At 37.9% G+C, this 14,756-nt stretch overlaps 1 protein-coding gene across 17 annotated transcripts in view; it reads left to right on the forward strand.

Annotated features, from left to right (window-relative positions):
* ARPP21 (cAMP regulated phosphoprotein 21) overlaps nucleotides 1-14,756 on the forward strand; it is a 245,378-nt gene that overhangs the window by 185,037 nt on the left and 45,585 nt on the right. For 14 of the 17 annotated variants that reach the window (XM_067560915.1, XM_067560924.1, XM_067560925.1 and 11 more), the window contains one exon: nucleotides 9,730-9,856. In XM_067560915.1, coding sequence (XP_067417016.1) covers nucleotides 9,730-9,856 — 127 coding nt within the window. Of the gene's footprint in view, nucleotides 1-473; nucleotides 538-9,729; nucleotides 9,857-14,756 lie in introns of all 17 variants that reach the window. The other 3 variants (XR_010922124.1, XR_010922125.1, XR_010922126.1) reach the window with 1 other exon arrangement.

Consider the following 14,756-nt stretch of genomic DNA (forward strand, 5'->3'; position numbering starts at 1 on the left):
TTTTACCTCTTTACCGTGAGTGTAGAACATAGCTCCAATCACTGGGGCCTCTTTATAGCACCATAAAGGGAACATAGATCAGATGGGATGTGGGGGATGGTAACTGGAGAATATCTTTTCAAGGAATTCACAGCTACAATGAATTTTTTTTGGCAGTGCTCAGTTTACATCATTTCTGTTGTTTCCTTGATTCCAACAACTCCCCCTTCCCCCACCACCATTTTCTGAACGTTTATTTGTGCTCCAGAATGCAACTGCACATGAATATAAAGGAAGAGAGTGCGCAAACATTCAGAGTCCCTTTTCTTCTGTGAGCCACATGCATGCTAGCAGAGGTAGCCATTCATCATATTTAATTGACTTGAACATGTAAGACACCACAGATCAGTAATTTTTACTGTCTTCCTGAAGACTGATTATGTTTTACTGTTCGCCACCAAACATCCATGGATGTCTCCTGGGTATCCTTGCAGAACACAGAAAGTGATTACTGTCAAGAAGTAAAATGCACGGATGATTTTCTGGCCCATTTTCAAGGTATACATTTTTAAAAAGTCAAATTTCCAACTTAATTGTAGAAAACTGCATTTAACGTGCAGCTTAAAATGCTAAAATGTCATTAGTGGGGGAGGGAGTTATTTTGTTTTATCTTCTAGAAAAATATTTGTTTTAATAAATCCCACCAAACCCTCCAGCATAAAATGATTTCAACCCCTGATGTTATTTCTGTTCATTATTCCTTATTGATAATACAGCTGCATTTGTTGGTATGTCTCTGCACTGATGATGATAGAGAATTTGGACTGCTAAGCTATTTTTAACAGCCTTGAGAACTAATTCATCTTTATTTTACTAATTATTAGTACAGAATATTAGAAGAGTAAGGGCTGTTCATGTCACATCAGATACAGTGGCACCTGATGTTTCTAAGTCTAAATATTGTGCTATCATTTTCCCCATGTGTGTAATTTCCTGAGTAAAGAGTTTGCAAAATATTAATAGAGCTAAAATATTAGCACAAACGCTTGCTCTTTTCACATGGAATTTGCCTGTTTTTCAAATTTGCCAAAATTCCACAGAAGGGCAGTGTTATGAATTTATTTTATTATATAAAATCTTGCAAGAAATATTTTTCACTATGTAGCTGTTTGCCAAATGTCAAAAATTTACATGTGTGAATTTTTGGGGGGTGGGAGGGGAGACAGAAGAAGTTGTAATGCCCCTTTTCCTCCCACCCAAACTGCATTATCTACATGAGTAAGCAGAAAGTTACAACCTTAAAAGCTGTCTTGGGTTCTGTTCCCATATCTGTTGCTACCTTTCCTTAGTACTGTGTGTTCTATAATGTTTTCAAGTATTATTTAATCAAACCTCAGAACACTCCTAGTAAACTAGATAAATATGAGCCAGCTCTGTTTTATAAACTGAGTCTTAGAGAAGCTAATTGATATGTTTCATGGCTATTGCAGGGAGTCAGCATTAGAACCAGGATTAGAACATAGGTCCCCTGTCTCAGTGGGCCATGTTGACTCTGCTGTACCACAGCATGCACCCTTTCAAGTCACTTAACCTTTCTGATCTTAAATTTCCAAATATGTAAAATGGGGATATTAATACTTACCTACAGGTACCTACCTACCTGTGGCTGGCGGTATTATAATCCTGTATATTTTTGGATTTCACCTGGGAAAAACAACATTACCATCATTTTAAAGTTGGTGGAGCTGAGACAAAGAGGGGTAAGGCTGGTGAGGTGGGGGGAGGGGAGAGGGTCGTTGTGTTCTGATAGATTAGCGATAGGATTTTGTGTCAAGAAACCAGATTTGTAATTCTGCTTCTGACACTGGTTTACTGTGCAATTCTATACATATCACTTCTGAGCCTCAGTTTCCCCGTCTATAAGCAGGGAGTATTGGTACTTATTTCAGTGGGGCATGGTGAGACAAATAATGTTATAATGGTGCAAAGTATCAGAAATGAATTAAGGCTACCTTGGGCCCAGATCCAATCTAATCAAGGGACCCCCCTGCAAAAATTACCCTGCCTGTCGCATCTGGCTCTCCAGTCACCATGGTGGACCTTTGGATCCAAATATCATGGGTCTGTTAGCCTCCTCCCAACATGGGGCCCAGAACTATGGATCCAAATCTTCAAAGAATTGTTAAGTGATGAAGATGGGAACAAAGAAATTCCTAGTTCCCAATGCTATGCTCATTTCTCAAATTCATGGGGTCTGGGTAGGAAGAAAAGCAGATGCCACCATCACCACCACCAACAGTAGCAACTTCTTAAAAATTCACAACTGTGAATTTTTGTGGGATAGTGGCTTTTAGAGTTTGCACAAGGCTAACTGTAAAGATTTTTTCATTTGTCTGATATATATACAAAATGGAAATTTTGTGGATAAAAATCAGAAATGACAAATGGTGTTAACTTTTACACAAACAAATTGCACAGTTTTATTCAGCTCTAATATTTAAAGACTTTTTCAAAAAGTTTTCTCACAAATGAGATTTTATTAGAACTGAACTGCAGAAACAAAGAACAATGTAATGCCATATGTTTCTGTACTGTCATTTTTCATGATTTCTTCTTTGTATGGGAAATGCTCAAATCGAAAGTAGATGTACATCATCAGACTGAACATCTTTGTCTTTTGAAAGGATATTGTAGATAACAGGATCTTAGCTATGGTTAGCAACCTTTAGAGATGTAGTTCTACTGTATTACAATTAGTGACAGAAGAAAACAAAAAAGTGTTGTGTACCCAGATGAAAAATATATTCTACATATCAATTTCATTGCATGTTTCATAACATCTGTTATAGAGTATGTCAATATATATTTTTAAACAAATTACTTAACTGGCCAATGTTGTAATTTAAAATATATAGTTGTACCATAACATGCATTTTAAATAGTTTTATTATTAATTTATATAAATATCCATGTAAGGCTTCACATATTATGCAGCCACACAGTCATCTGTTCCGAAGTTGCTGCTTAATTGTGTTCCTATAACTAAGCTGTCATTTTGAAGAATAATTCAGATCTCTTGCCCTCCTGGTGAAGATAACCTTCAAAGTATGAGCCAAACATTAACCAATGAAAGGCTGTGTGTTCCTCACCTGTTCTGACCATGTCATGCCCCCTTTGAATGCTTCCATTCCACCGACTCTTCCTTTTACTTTGCATGAACTTCACATTTGTCCTTGTTTTCAAGGCCCTTCCCAGCTCTGTCCCACTGTCATATCCATGGTATTTTTAATCACCTTTTACCTTGGTATCTAAGCATCACGTATGAAAGCTTTGTATTGGCCCAGCTGATTTGGAGGACAGTAGGTCTGCAAGGATGGGGACATAGAGAAGTTCTCTTAGCTGGAATCCACAGAACTGCTGATGCGGTATGGCGCTCCTATGCAAAGGCCCTCTGCAACTTTAATTAAACTTGAATATACATGGGGATAGTTGCATTAGAGAGTAGCATCCCAGCATGGGTATGGGATTCCCCTGGGTTCATAGATTCCAGGGCCAGAAGGTACCATTGTGATCATCTGGTCTGACCTCCTGTATAATCCAGGCCATAGAACTTCCCCCAAACAAGTCCTAGAGCAGACTTTTTAGAAAAACATCCAATATTGATTTAAAAATTGCCAGTGATGGAGAATCCACCATAACCCTTGGTAAATTGTTCTAATGGTTAATTACTCTCTCTGTTAAAAATGTACACCTTATTTCCAGTCTGAATTTGTATAGCTTCAGCTTCCAGCCACTGAATTGTTATACTTTTCTCTGCTAGATTGAAGAGCCTGTTATTAAATATTTGTTCCCCAGGCAGGTAGATACAGACTGTAATCAAGTCACCTCTTAACCTTTTCTCTCTTTGACTCAAAGAGCTCATTCTGTTTAGCCCATCACTATAAAGCACATGTTCTAATTCTTTAATCATTCTTGTGGCTCTTCTCTGAACTCTCTCCAATTTGTTGACATCCTTCTTGAATTGTGGTCACCAGAACTGGACAAAGTATTCCAGCAACGGTTGCACCAGCACCAAATACAGAGGTAAAATAACCTCTTGATTCCCACTCGAGATTCCACCGTTTATGCATTCCAGGATGAGTAACAAACTGGAGATACTGAATGGACTGAGTGGTCCCGAGGCTGCAGATGTAGCAGATTGTTCTGAAACATAGCTATATAGCAGTGGCAATGATGGCTAGGAAGATGCTGCTTTATAGGGCAGGGAAGCAAAATGGGACAAACCCTGACCCATATGCTCTGTGTCACAAAGATCTACCTTATAAAATCAGCATCTTCCTAGCTAATAGAGTCATTACTATGTAGCTATTTCTTACAGTAGATCTTGAGATCTGAATAACTGATCCAGGGTGAAAACATTTGTTGTTCTCTATAGGAGGAGAAGCAGAGAGTCTAAATAAACCAGTTTAAGATGCTTATGCATGCACAATGTTATAATGCCATAATCAATGTAATGCAATCAATGTAAAAGCACTTCTATATAATAGAGCTTGCTATTGAATTTATACCAATACAACAGAGACTTGAGTCTAAAATGGCTAATTAGTTCCTGTAAATGTAATGGCACCGAGGTTTCTAGTAGATTGGCTCTGATATCATGCCACTGGAATACAGCAGAGCATTGAAAATTTGGGAGCTGGTCCAGCTAGTGCACACTTTTTCCTTTCAAAACAAAAAGTTGCCCAAGCCTGCAAGCCTAAAGAGATTTTACATGAATATATTAAAGTTTAATTAATGCTGACTTTACCACTGTTTCCAAAGCTCCCTTTCCCATTCTTCATCAAAGGAGGAACTGACAAATTTTAAAGTGATACATCTAAGGGAGGGGGGAAACCCTTCGTCTTCTTCCACTTCCACCTCCCACATTGCACATCATCCTGTGAGAAACAAGTTCACAAGTGGAAACTAAATCCGGTAATCTGGCTTTACTGTTCTCCCTTTCACTGGCAAATTCCTACTTTGCTTTCCATATCATAATACAGACCCGTAACTAGGCATTTTAGTGCCCAAAGCATATTTGTGCCCCTACCAGATTTTTTCACCATTTCCCTGCCCCCGCAGCTTTGTTTCATGGGTGGCTGCCTTATTCGCACTGCCCAGCTTACAGCCCTGTCACAATAATACACCTCATCCAGCCTGTCTGTTTTCTTCTCATGCTGACTGCCATTCTGGCATGCTCATGGCACAAGCCCTCCAGTAAAAGACCAGATCGTCATACTCAATGAAAACATCAGCAACATCCTCTCTTGCATCTAACTAAAGGGCAGTGTCTCCTCTGCCTGTGTGATTGAGGGGATGAAAAAATCATGCTGAATGGGGGGATAGTAACAGAAGCAGCATCCCTCATGGAAATCACTCTTAGCAGTATGCGATCAGCCAATGAGGAGGACATAGGGCTTGGATGATAATAGTGCTCCAGACACAGTACACCCATGGATTCTCTGTTGGTGTTCAGTCTGTGTTAACTTCATTTGGTTCTTTGCTTGTGCTGTGGAAGACCCTCAAAGGATGGAGGACCCAGAGCCACTAGCAGGCAAGAAATTTACTCTGAGAGAGGCAGAAAGCCTCCATGAAGCTGCCGCTTAACCCATTCTTGAAAAGATTCACTAGTTTTGGGGGACAAATTGTTCCACACTAGGGACTCTGTCCTGCTGAGAGAACAACTTGCAGATCATTATATTTATTTTCCTGCCCTCTTCATGGGAGTAGTCAGTATAGAAAAAAATAAACCTCTAAATTAAGACAAAAGCAAGCCACCCAGGTGACGGGGAGGCATCTGTGTATCAGAAATATCCATAGGTCAGTGCAGGCCCTGTAAATTCTCTTACATAAGTGTAGTTGCTATGAGTGTTGATGGGAGTTATACATGCTATTAAATATGATAACAGCATTACAATTGGCTGCATTAACAATCTAGAGGAAGGTGTAAATTCAACTCTGACCAAATTTATTGATAACATTTGGAATAGAAAACCTACGTGCAGACAGACTCAAACTGTACATCAATCAGAAGAGGTTTGAGTGCAGTACACTCAACAAAATGATTTTCAAATAAATGTAAAGTCCTGTCTCTAGAGTGAGAAAATAAGCAGCACACCAGCAAACTATCTGGAAAGCCATCTCAGAGGGACCTTAGGGTGATAATAGATATAAATGAAATATGAACAAAACAAAACAAAAAGCGCCAATGCTATTTACAGATCACTATACATTTTATAGGGGATCACATGAAAAATGGGAAAGTGATCATACCATTCTACATAGCACTGGTCTGAGTGTTCTTGGAATATTGTGCTCAGTTCTGGCACAGTGTAGGATATACATGAAGAAAATATGACGGAAAACAAAAATTACATAAGAGTTGGAGGACGAAACCCACAGAGAGACTGAGTTATGCCTAAATAATTAAGAAATAATTTATTATTAAATAATTTAATAATTAAATTAAGGAAGAAGAAATTAAATTAACCAGAAGGAAATGGTAGTCTATAAATAGCTTCAGGGTAACAACATAAATGAAGAAAGGGGATTTTTCACAATATAGGAGGATTGAAGGAATGAACTGAAGCTAAAGAAGGAAACATTTAGATCCAGTGTACCCTAGAAAGGGTTTGCTAATATAGCTATAAATCTTTAGAGCTATAGAGAGATAGCTATACTGGCACACTCTCCTAGTGCAGACAAAGCTTTGGCAAGTATAGCTTATTCCAATTGTCTGAATGAAATAAACTATACCAGCAAAAGTTTCTAATGGAAATAAAACCTTCAGTTAGAGGAAAAGTTCTTAAATTGAGTACAGTTGGGTATTTCAATGACTAGCAGAGAGATGGATGGTAATGGTCCGTAGTTAAGAGCAAGTAAAAGAAGATGCTAGTGGGATTGAGGAAGCGAATAATTCCTCAAAGTGCAGAAGGTTCAGGCTATATGACCCAAGAGGTCTCCTTGGTATCTATGATTCTATGAATTCTTCTGTTCGCTAAAGTAATGCCACAGTGGGAAAATATCAGGCTTGCATTAATTTCTGTGGGAAATTGTATCAGTTGGCTGAAGGAGAGCTTTACAGAAGACAAATTAAAGAATGTCGTACAAGATCAATAAATCATTGACTATCAGCCTAAGACCTACTTTAACCCATGTCTATATTCTGTCAAGCCATTTTTTTCATGTCTATTCTTATCAAGTCATCCATGCATGATTACTATCAAATTCAGCCATTAATCACCCCAAATTAAATGATTTTCCACCTAATACTCCATACCACTAACAACATTTTTCAAAGTGATAGATTGCTGTACTGATAAGCTACTAAATGGAGTATATAACAAATGCATTCAGTTCCAGTGAATTAAAAAAAAAATCTCTGTAGCTAACTCTAGATAAAATAATCTGATTGTGTTCTACAGAGATGAGTTAGTTCATGGTTGTACAGTACTTTTTCAAATGTTAAGTCCTATCTATGTATTAAGTGTTATAGCAGTTATTAGAATGGGCTAATCAGGTTCAACTAAAACTTCAGTTCCAAACTTAAATTGTTTGGGCCACATCTTTATTTTAGTACCTATGAAGTCTATATGCTATGATTAATGGCAAGAGATAACTCATTGTTCTCATATGGTAATTTATTTTTAAATGTTTTAAGACTGTAGCCACTTTTACCCATGGTGAGTTCGCCACACTAATCTTATCCTGCTGCGGTAAAACTAGATCATGCATTTAAACTGGGATTTTCAACTCCAGACAGTTGAGAGCTTTCCTTATATCTGGTGATAAATGTTCTTACACTATGCCCATCGCTTATGTTGCAGTATTCAAAGATAAAGCACAGTTCAAAGGCAGGCTACAATTCAGCATTACTTGGAGTTATTCAGAGCTGGAATAGCTCTTTATTCCAATTAAAGCATTCATGGTTTGATTCTGACGAGTTGTACCTGACAAAACAAAGCAATGGTATTTACATGGATTCAAAAGAAAAACAAGGGCAAAGATTTGATAGCTGGTCCTTTAAAGTCTGCAAGTCTGGCTGGAGTTCTCTTCCCTTCAACCATGTCCCCCAGTCCTGGTTCCCTAATTCTCAGTCTCCTTTCTCCTCATTATTCCTTCAGTCCTTTCCCCACTTCCCATCTATGGTTCACCCTTATAAACTGTGTCTCCCCTCACCTTCCTCCTTGTAATTCTTCCTGTTCTCTTTCTCCTGTAGTTATCACCATTTTGTAAAATAATGTCCACCCGGAAACTTATGTGAGGGTTTTCATATACTTATAGAAACATTAGCCAAAAGTACTGGCACATCTTGAGGTGATTATATAGTGGATAAAAATCTTCATTAGATCCCTTACCAGTATACTTCCATGTGCTAGCAGGGTGCTGTTTTTCTCTGGTGTTGAAGAGCCTTGTATCTCTAACATTTTTATCCTATTTTTAAAGGGATTCTGTTGACTCTTCAAATATCTGCCATATATGGCCTGATTCTGTTTATTGTTACTCTCACTGAGCAATACATACCCCATGAGTAGTCCAGTTAATCCAGTGGAACTAATCCTGGGCTAAGGTTCTGCTCAGCATGACTAAAGGTGTCAGAATCTGACCCATATTTAGTTATTCCTGTTGTATTAAAAATAAATAGCATTTTGTGGCTCTATTTTCAAACAGACCAAACATTAAATGTGGAAACAAAAATAATTACATTGGTTTATAAAGAAGCACAGACATTTCAGATATTCTCAAAACAACAACAACTGTTCTCTCAAAGATGTTGTGGTGGTGCCCCTTCCCTTTATATTTTATCTCACTAAATGTCACAGAATCACTCCAACTGAAAATGAGAAATTTTGAGTGCTACTGAACTCACTAAGGGTCAAAGCAAAACTGTTTAGCTCAGATGTTTCTGTAATGGTGATGAAGAGCATGCAAGAAAAAACAGTGTTAAGTTGCCCTCAAACTTGCATTTTCAATTGTGTGATGAGGCAGTTTAGTATACACTGGTCTGTAACATAAAACAGCTAGCAATGCTGGCTGACTCAATACCTACTAAAAGCTTTTGCAAGAGGAGTGGGGTGATGATCATTTTTAGATCCATAATATATTCTTCCAAATGTGCAAAAAGCTTTAAAGGGAGAGATGCATGCAGGTAAGCACTTATCCATGAAAGAAGGATAAACTAACAATGGAGACTCTCTTTCATACATACAAATATGCTCTCTCTTGCTTTCACAGAGCATACACATTTTGACTCCAGGCCATTTCTGCTCTCAATTGATCATTTAATATTTTCCCCAGAGTTAATTTAATTGTTTTGCATATGGTCTACATTTATTTTAGCATTATAATTTTGTGCAATATGATACTTCTGTGATTCTTTTGGTCTCTTGTTTATATGCAACTTTGCTTACACTATTTTTAACACAGCTGCTATTTCTCTCTCCTTTCTGTGACATTAAATTAGCTGAGAACAAAGTAATTCAGTATTTGAAGAATAACATTTTTATTCATGTTCCTGTTTCATTTAGGTTTTTGCAAAGTAACATTGTTTCATCCTTAAGACATTGATAATCACATTAAAAGAGAAAATTAGAACCAAGTGACAGTGAATCTTTTCTTTTGATTACTGTAAAACTACTTCACCTGACTGATTTTTCTGTATGTCTTAACTTTCTATCATAAGTACTTAGGCGGTATTCTTCCTTTCCACAGATGCCAGTGTATTATTACCCATCTGGTCAATACCCTACCTCAGCAACTCAGCAGTATAGACCCATTGCCTCAGTTCAGTACAATGCCCAGCGGAGTCAACAAATACCCCAGACTGCACAGCAAGCAGGTATTTGCATCTGTTATTCATTTCTTCAACCGTTCATGTTGCATTTACTGATGAACCTATAGATCATGCTTTAATTTTGGGCCTGAAAAGCTAGCATTGGAAATTGGCCATTTAAGTAAGTTGAAACAGTCAAAAAAACCAACTTTGCTTGGAAAGCCATACCATTCAAGAAAGGAAAGCATACTGCAGTGCTGTCATCTAGCATGCGGCACGCAGTGTGGTTCTTACTGCATTAATACATTACATGTGGATTAGAAGTAAGATAAGTGGCAAACTTCTGTGGTCATTCATACTTCATTTGAAAGCCAAGAGTTCTGTTTTATTTCCTTCATCGTAGGAGGTCCTTAAACATTTTTAAAAAAGAAACAAGTAATGGAAATATTCAGGGCGCATTCTGCTCTACAAAGCTGAAACTATATCTGTGATATGGAGCCAGCCAGATGAAAGGCAGTCTTTACCTTGGTAACATTCCACTGTTTTCCTCCTCTCAAAGTTAGTGTGCATGAAAACAGCAGGCAATGAGGTGCACTAGTGTCTGTGTGGTACAGACTTGGATTTAGCTCCCTGCAGCGATGGGCAGTTGGAAGGGGGGCCGTTACACTGTAAGAGAGTGAGTAGCAGGTCTCACAGTGAACCGGTCTCTTTTCCTACTGTGTCATGCCACTCCTAATTAAACCAGGGTGGGGAAGACAGAATGGGACTGATGTTGGTTGATTTATTTGTACTGGTGAGAAGATCATTGTGTTGCTAATGAATAAACAGAGCTTCTGTAAAAATCATTGGTTGTTCGTTTCTCCGATGCAAACCACCCCATACTGTGTCTCAGACAAGTATTAACTTTGGTAGGAGGGATTCTATCGCTACAGGGCGTACAATCATAAATGTGTCATGTAGGATAAAGCGTTCTGTCTGTCTATTACTGTCTGGCTCCACAAATGCAAATGGTTTGATGGGAATTCCTGTGAATGTTGTGGGTTTTATGGAAAAGCAGCTTATCTGCCAAGGCTTTGATCCACAAGTCCTCTAAGATAAAAGTCTATAGCATAGACATGAAAGATGGAGAAGATCTGGGGGGTCATCCAGCCCATCTTCCAATCTCTGTAAGGTGACCTCTGACAGGTTCGTCACACTGTTATCAGGCATTCAGAGGAAAAAAAGCCACAGCAATATAGCTATGATTGATTTGAATGATCAATGGCTCTTCTTTTAAAACTGTCCTATGTTCTAATAAAACAGGTGTTGGTTTTGGTCAGCATGGCTGGCGGGGCACTTATTGTCAGATTTCATAGCTTTGAGAGAATACAATTCTCCAAGAGATGTAATATTCCATAAAGGCCATCTCTGTCTCTGATAATTTATCTTGTCTTATGGTATGGTACCATATTTATTATCCATATAGAGTAGATCTTTGAACCTAAGTGAAAATTGAATTGTATGGTATTATTTTGGTTGACTGTGTTGTTATAAAACCATATTTACTCCATCAGTTAAATAGTAGATCAGTAATGTGGAAATTATGGTAATTAAAGTACATATGGGACACATTCTGAAATGCTTCAGCAAATTTTTCACAGAAAACTCAACTATCTGAATACCAGGTTTAATTATAGAGTGTAGTATAGTGGCCATTTTGTTTGGGTACAGACTATATAGGGATATTGGTTGTATTTTTGCTTATGTGTTTTTCGTATTGTTTTTCACATATGTGTGCGCCAAAGAATTTGATTAAAATCTCATGAGTTTGGAAAAATTCTGAATATTTTTAAAATGCCTCCTTTGACAGCTCCACTGGAAAAATAATTGTTACATCATGTCTAAATTCTGTGATGAGAGTTTAGTATTTCTTTTGTGGTTGTTTTAAATCTTTACCCATTGCCTGGCTCCTAAGACTTGCTTCAGAATAAACTCTTTTAAATGGATCCCCTAACTATGGGCTAAATTGCACCTTTGTCATAAAGATATTTGCATAAGGGGAATAGGAGTGCCAGGAAACGCCACAAAGAAAATATTGCAGTTTCCTTCTCTTTAAGTGAGATAGATTTGGGGACAAAGCATGGGGTGCAACCTCTGAACCTTGCTGTCTCTTCAGATTCACGGGGGGGAGGAAGGGAAACCCAAAGTCCCATACATAAGGTCAGCCTCTCCATGCTGCTGCTGAGACACCATAGCTCCTGTTGGAGTCGGGCTGCCATTGGGAATGAATGCTGGGCCATCACAATGCCTGCTGTGTGAAGAAGAATTAACTGAAGGACAGATACCCAAAAGGTTTTCCTCTGCCTTTGTGGTGGAGAGTTTCACAGAGAGTAACTCCTCCTCTTCTGCCTACAGCCCCTTATGCAGCCAGACCCTAAGGAAACTGAGCTCTCAGAGGGACTTCAGTGAGATGTGAGGTAGAGAGGAGGATGCTGTGAAGTCAGTGCTCTCTTCCTCCCACCTTCTGGAACTCCAGAGTGAGCCACCTCAGCTGCTTCCTCTCTGCTTGAAGAAACAGGGAGGACAGTTAGGTTTGATGAGTTTTTGTTTTTTCCACCCCTCCCCCTCTCCACCCCGATTTCTGTAACTGAGCTGAGTCCTGTCCTTTAATTTTCACTCATATTTTTAAAGGTAAATCTAATTATATTCAGAGATGCATTGTCTTCTATTACCTGAAGCAATATGGGTATCTATCTTGCTTTCGACTTACTTTTTGAGGAGGTAAGTATGGAATGACAGAAGCTTTTCTTGGGCATTAACCATATATTTAGATGATATTTTCTTTATACTTGTAGCCAGTGACTAAAATAGGTAAGGATTGATTACTCTATTTTTTTTTTCATGTTCCTATCCTTCCCATAGCATTTGGAAAGTCACTAATCTTCCAGAGTTTGATGATGGATATAAATTGTTTCATGAAACATCATAAAGTTTGCAGCTCATGTTACAAATTTACGGCAAGCTATTCACTAAACATTCAAACTCTAGGAGGACAAAAACTCCTTTGGCTATCCATTCAAATACTGCTGGAATAAAGACACAACCACTTAACACAAAATACCTTTCTGAGCTATGATACTTCGTGTTGACTAAGTACACGTTTCAATAAAAAGGCAAATATTTCTGGCTTTATGCAGTGTTGCAGGAAATTACCTTCAAAGGTAGAATGAAGGACCAAGAGTGAGATTGTGAACAGAATGTGAGAGACGGCTAACCATGGAAATTTAAAACAGACATATAGCTGGTAATGATGGCCGAAAGAGTGCAGTTGAAGACTGTGTGAGGGTGAGCAAAGGAGGCAGATGTGAATGAGGTAGATGAAGAGATGATCCCTGAAACTGCTTCTCTGAAGATTCAGCACCATTTGCTGCTGGTAAGAGAAAACTGCTGCAATATAAGATAGGTGTATGGGCGTCTGAGTTGTGTGCCTACCAGTAGAATAATGAATGCAGCAGGTTGACCAGGGAGATTTTGGGAGCTCCAAGAGTTCAAAGAATGTTTTATTAAAATAAGAAAGTTTGTCTGCCCAGTAAGGTTTTGGAAGTTTCCATAGTTCTGGCAAGCTGTTGAGGTCTATAGTTTTCCCACATTGGGCTGCAGAGGTCAAGGTTTGATCTAATGCCAGCAATTTGTTTTTGTTTTTCTTAGAAAAGGTCTCTTTATGAGTAGAGCAATAATGATGACTTTTACAGCAAACAGCTAAAGTAAAATGTCCGTACAGTATCCTTAATGGCTAAGGAAGTCTGTATTCTCTCTTGGTTGTGAAAAAAGAGCAATATGAAGTTAAAATGGCTCTAGGACAGAAAAAAAGATGAGCTCACCTGAAATTAGATTAGGATCTAACAGCAATAAATCATTTGATGAGAGGGATGAGATCTCTTGATAGACAGATAGAAAGACAGACATATTTTAGAGTGCTGCCTTGTATGAGAAGATAAGTGACCCATTTCTTGCAAGAGGCTGTTTCACAGAAGGTTTCCCATAGAAACCTTTTGTCATTTACAATACATTAATTTAAATTCAGAATGAAAGCACAAAGAGACAGCCTTAACATTGTCGCTTATTACAGAGCAGTTGTGTAGCCTTTGAAGTGCTTTCTTTTACTTCATGTAAATAAACAATTTTTTGTTTGTCTTCATTTACCAGCCTTTGGGCCAAATCCTGAAAAAATGCAAAGATCCTAGAAGTCAATGACTTAGTGTTGACGTTAACTTAATGAGAGCAGCCATTGGCTAATGCACAGTATACTTTTAGATGGATCATTAGAATATTTTCAAATTACTTTTCTCAAAAAATAATAATAATTGTATGTAGGAGTACTCTCTTGGTATGTTCATCTTTGAGCTTTATAGTAAAGAACATTGTCTTAATTTTCTTTGAAAATCAGGATATAAAAAGTGTGCAGGTCTGGGCTCAAGTGAACATTGCAAGGATCTGTGTTGTGACAAGGAATTTCTTCTAATTTTTAGAATTTCCCAAATATATCTTAGTATTCCTTGAATTGTGGAGTTTAGTTTCTCTCGGGTCAATGAACATTTACCACTTTTGATTTTGTCTCATCTCATTAATATTTCAGTGTAAAGAATATTGGCAGTTTAAAGCAAATAGATGTATCTGGTTTTATACCATAGAATGCCTGGTTTCTTAACTGAGTGGAATAAAATAACATTTCTGTGTTCTCACAAGGCAGTATTATAGGATTGTATCTCTGCCCTGTCAGCAAGTATTTTATTCTTTAACATTGGTTTCTCTGTGGTAGTAGTTTGAAAAGCATTTGAGCCTATTTATTGTCCTTGAATGATAAAATGGAAATGTATTCAGTGATGAACATTTTCATTTTTACCACAATTGATGAAATCGGCAATGGGATATTTTATATCGGTGTGTCTGTGTATTTATTTTCAAAATAATAATGCGTAGCACTTAG

This window comes from Emydura macquarii, unplaced genomic scaffold (genome assembly GCF_026122565.2).
Source record: "Emydura macquarii macquarii isolate MOO-44397 ecotype Brisbane River unplaced genomic scaffold, CSIRO-AGI_Emac_v2 contig_2321, whole genome shotgun sequence".
Classification (NCBI taxonomy): domain Eukaryota; kingdom Metazoa; phylum Chordata; order Testudines; family Chelidae; genus Emydura; species Emydura macquarii.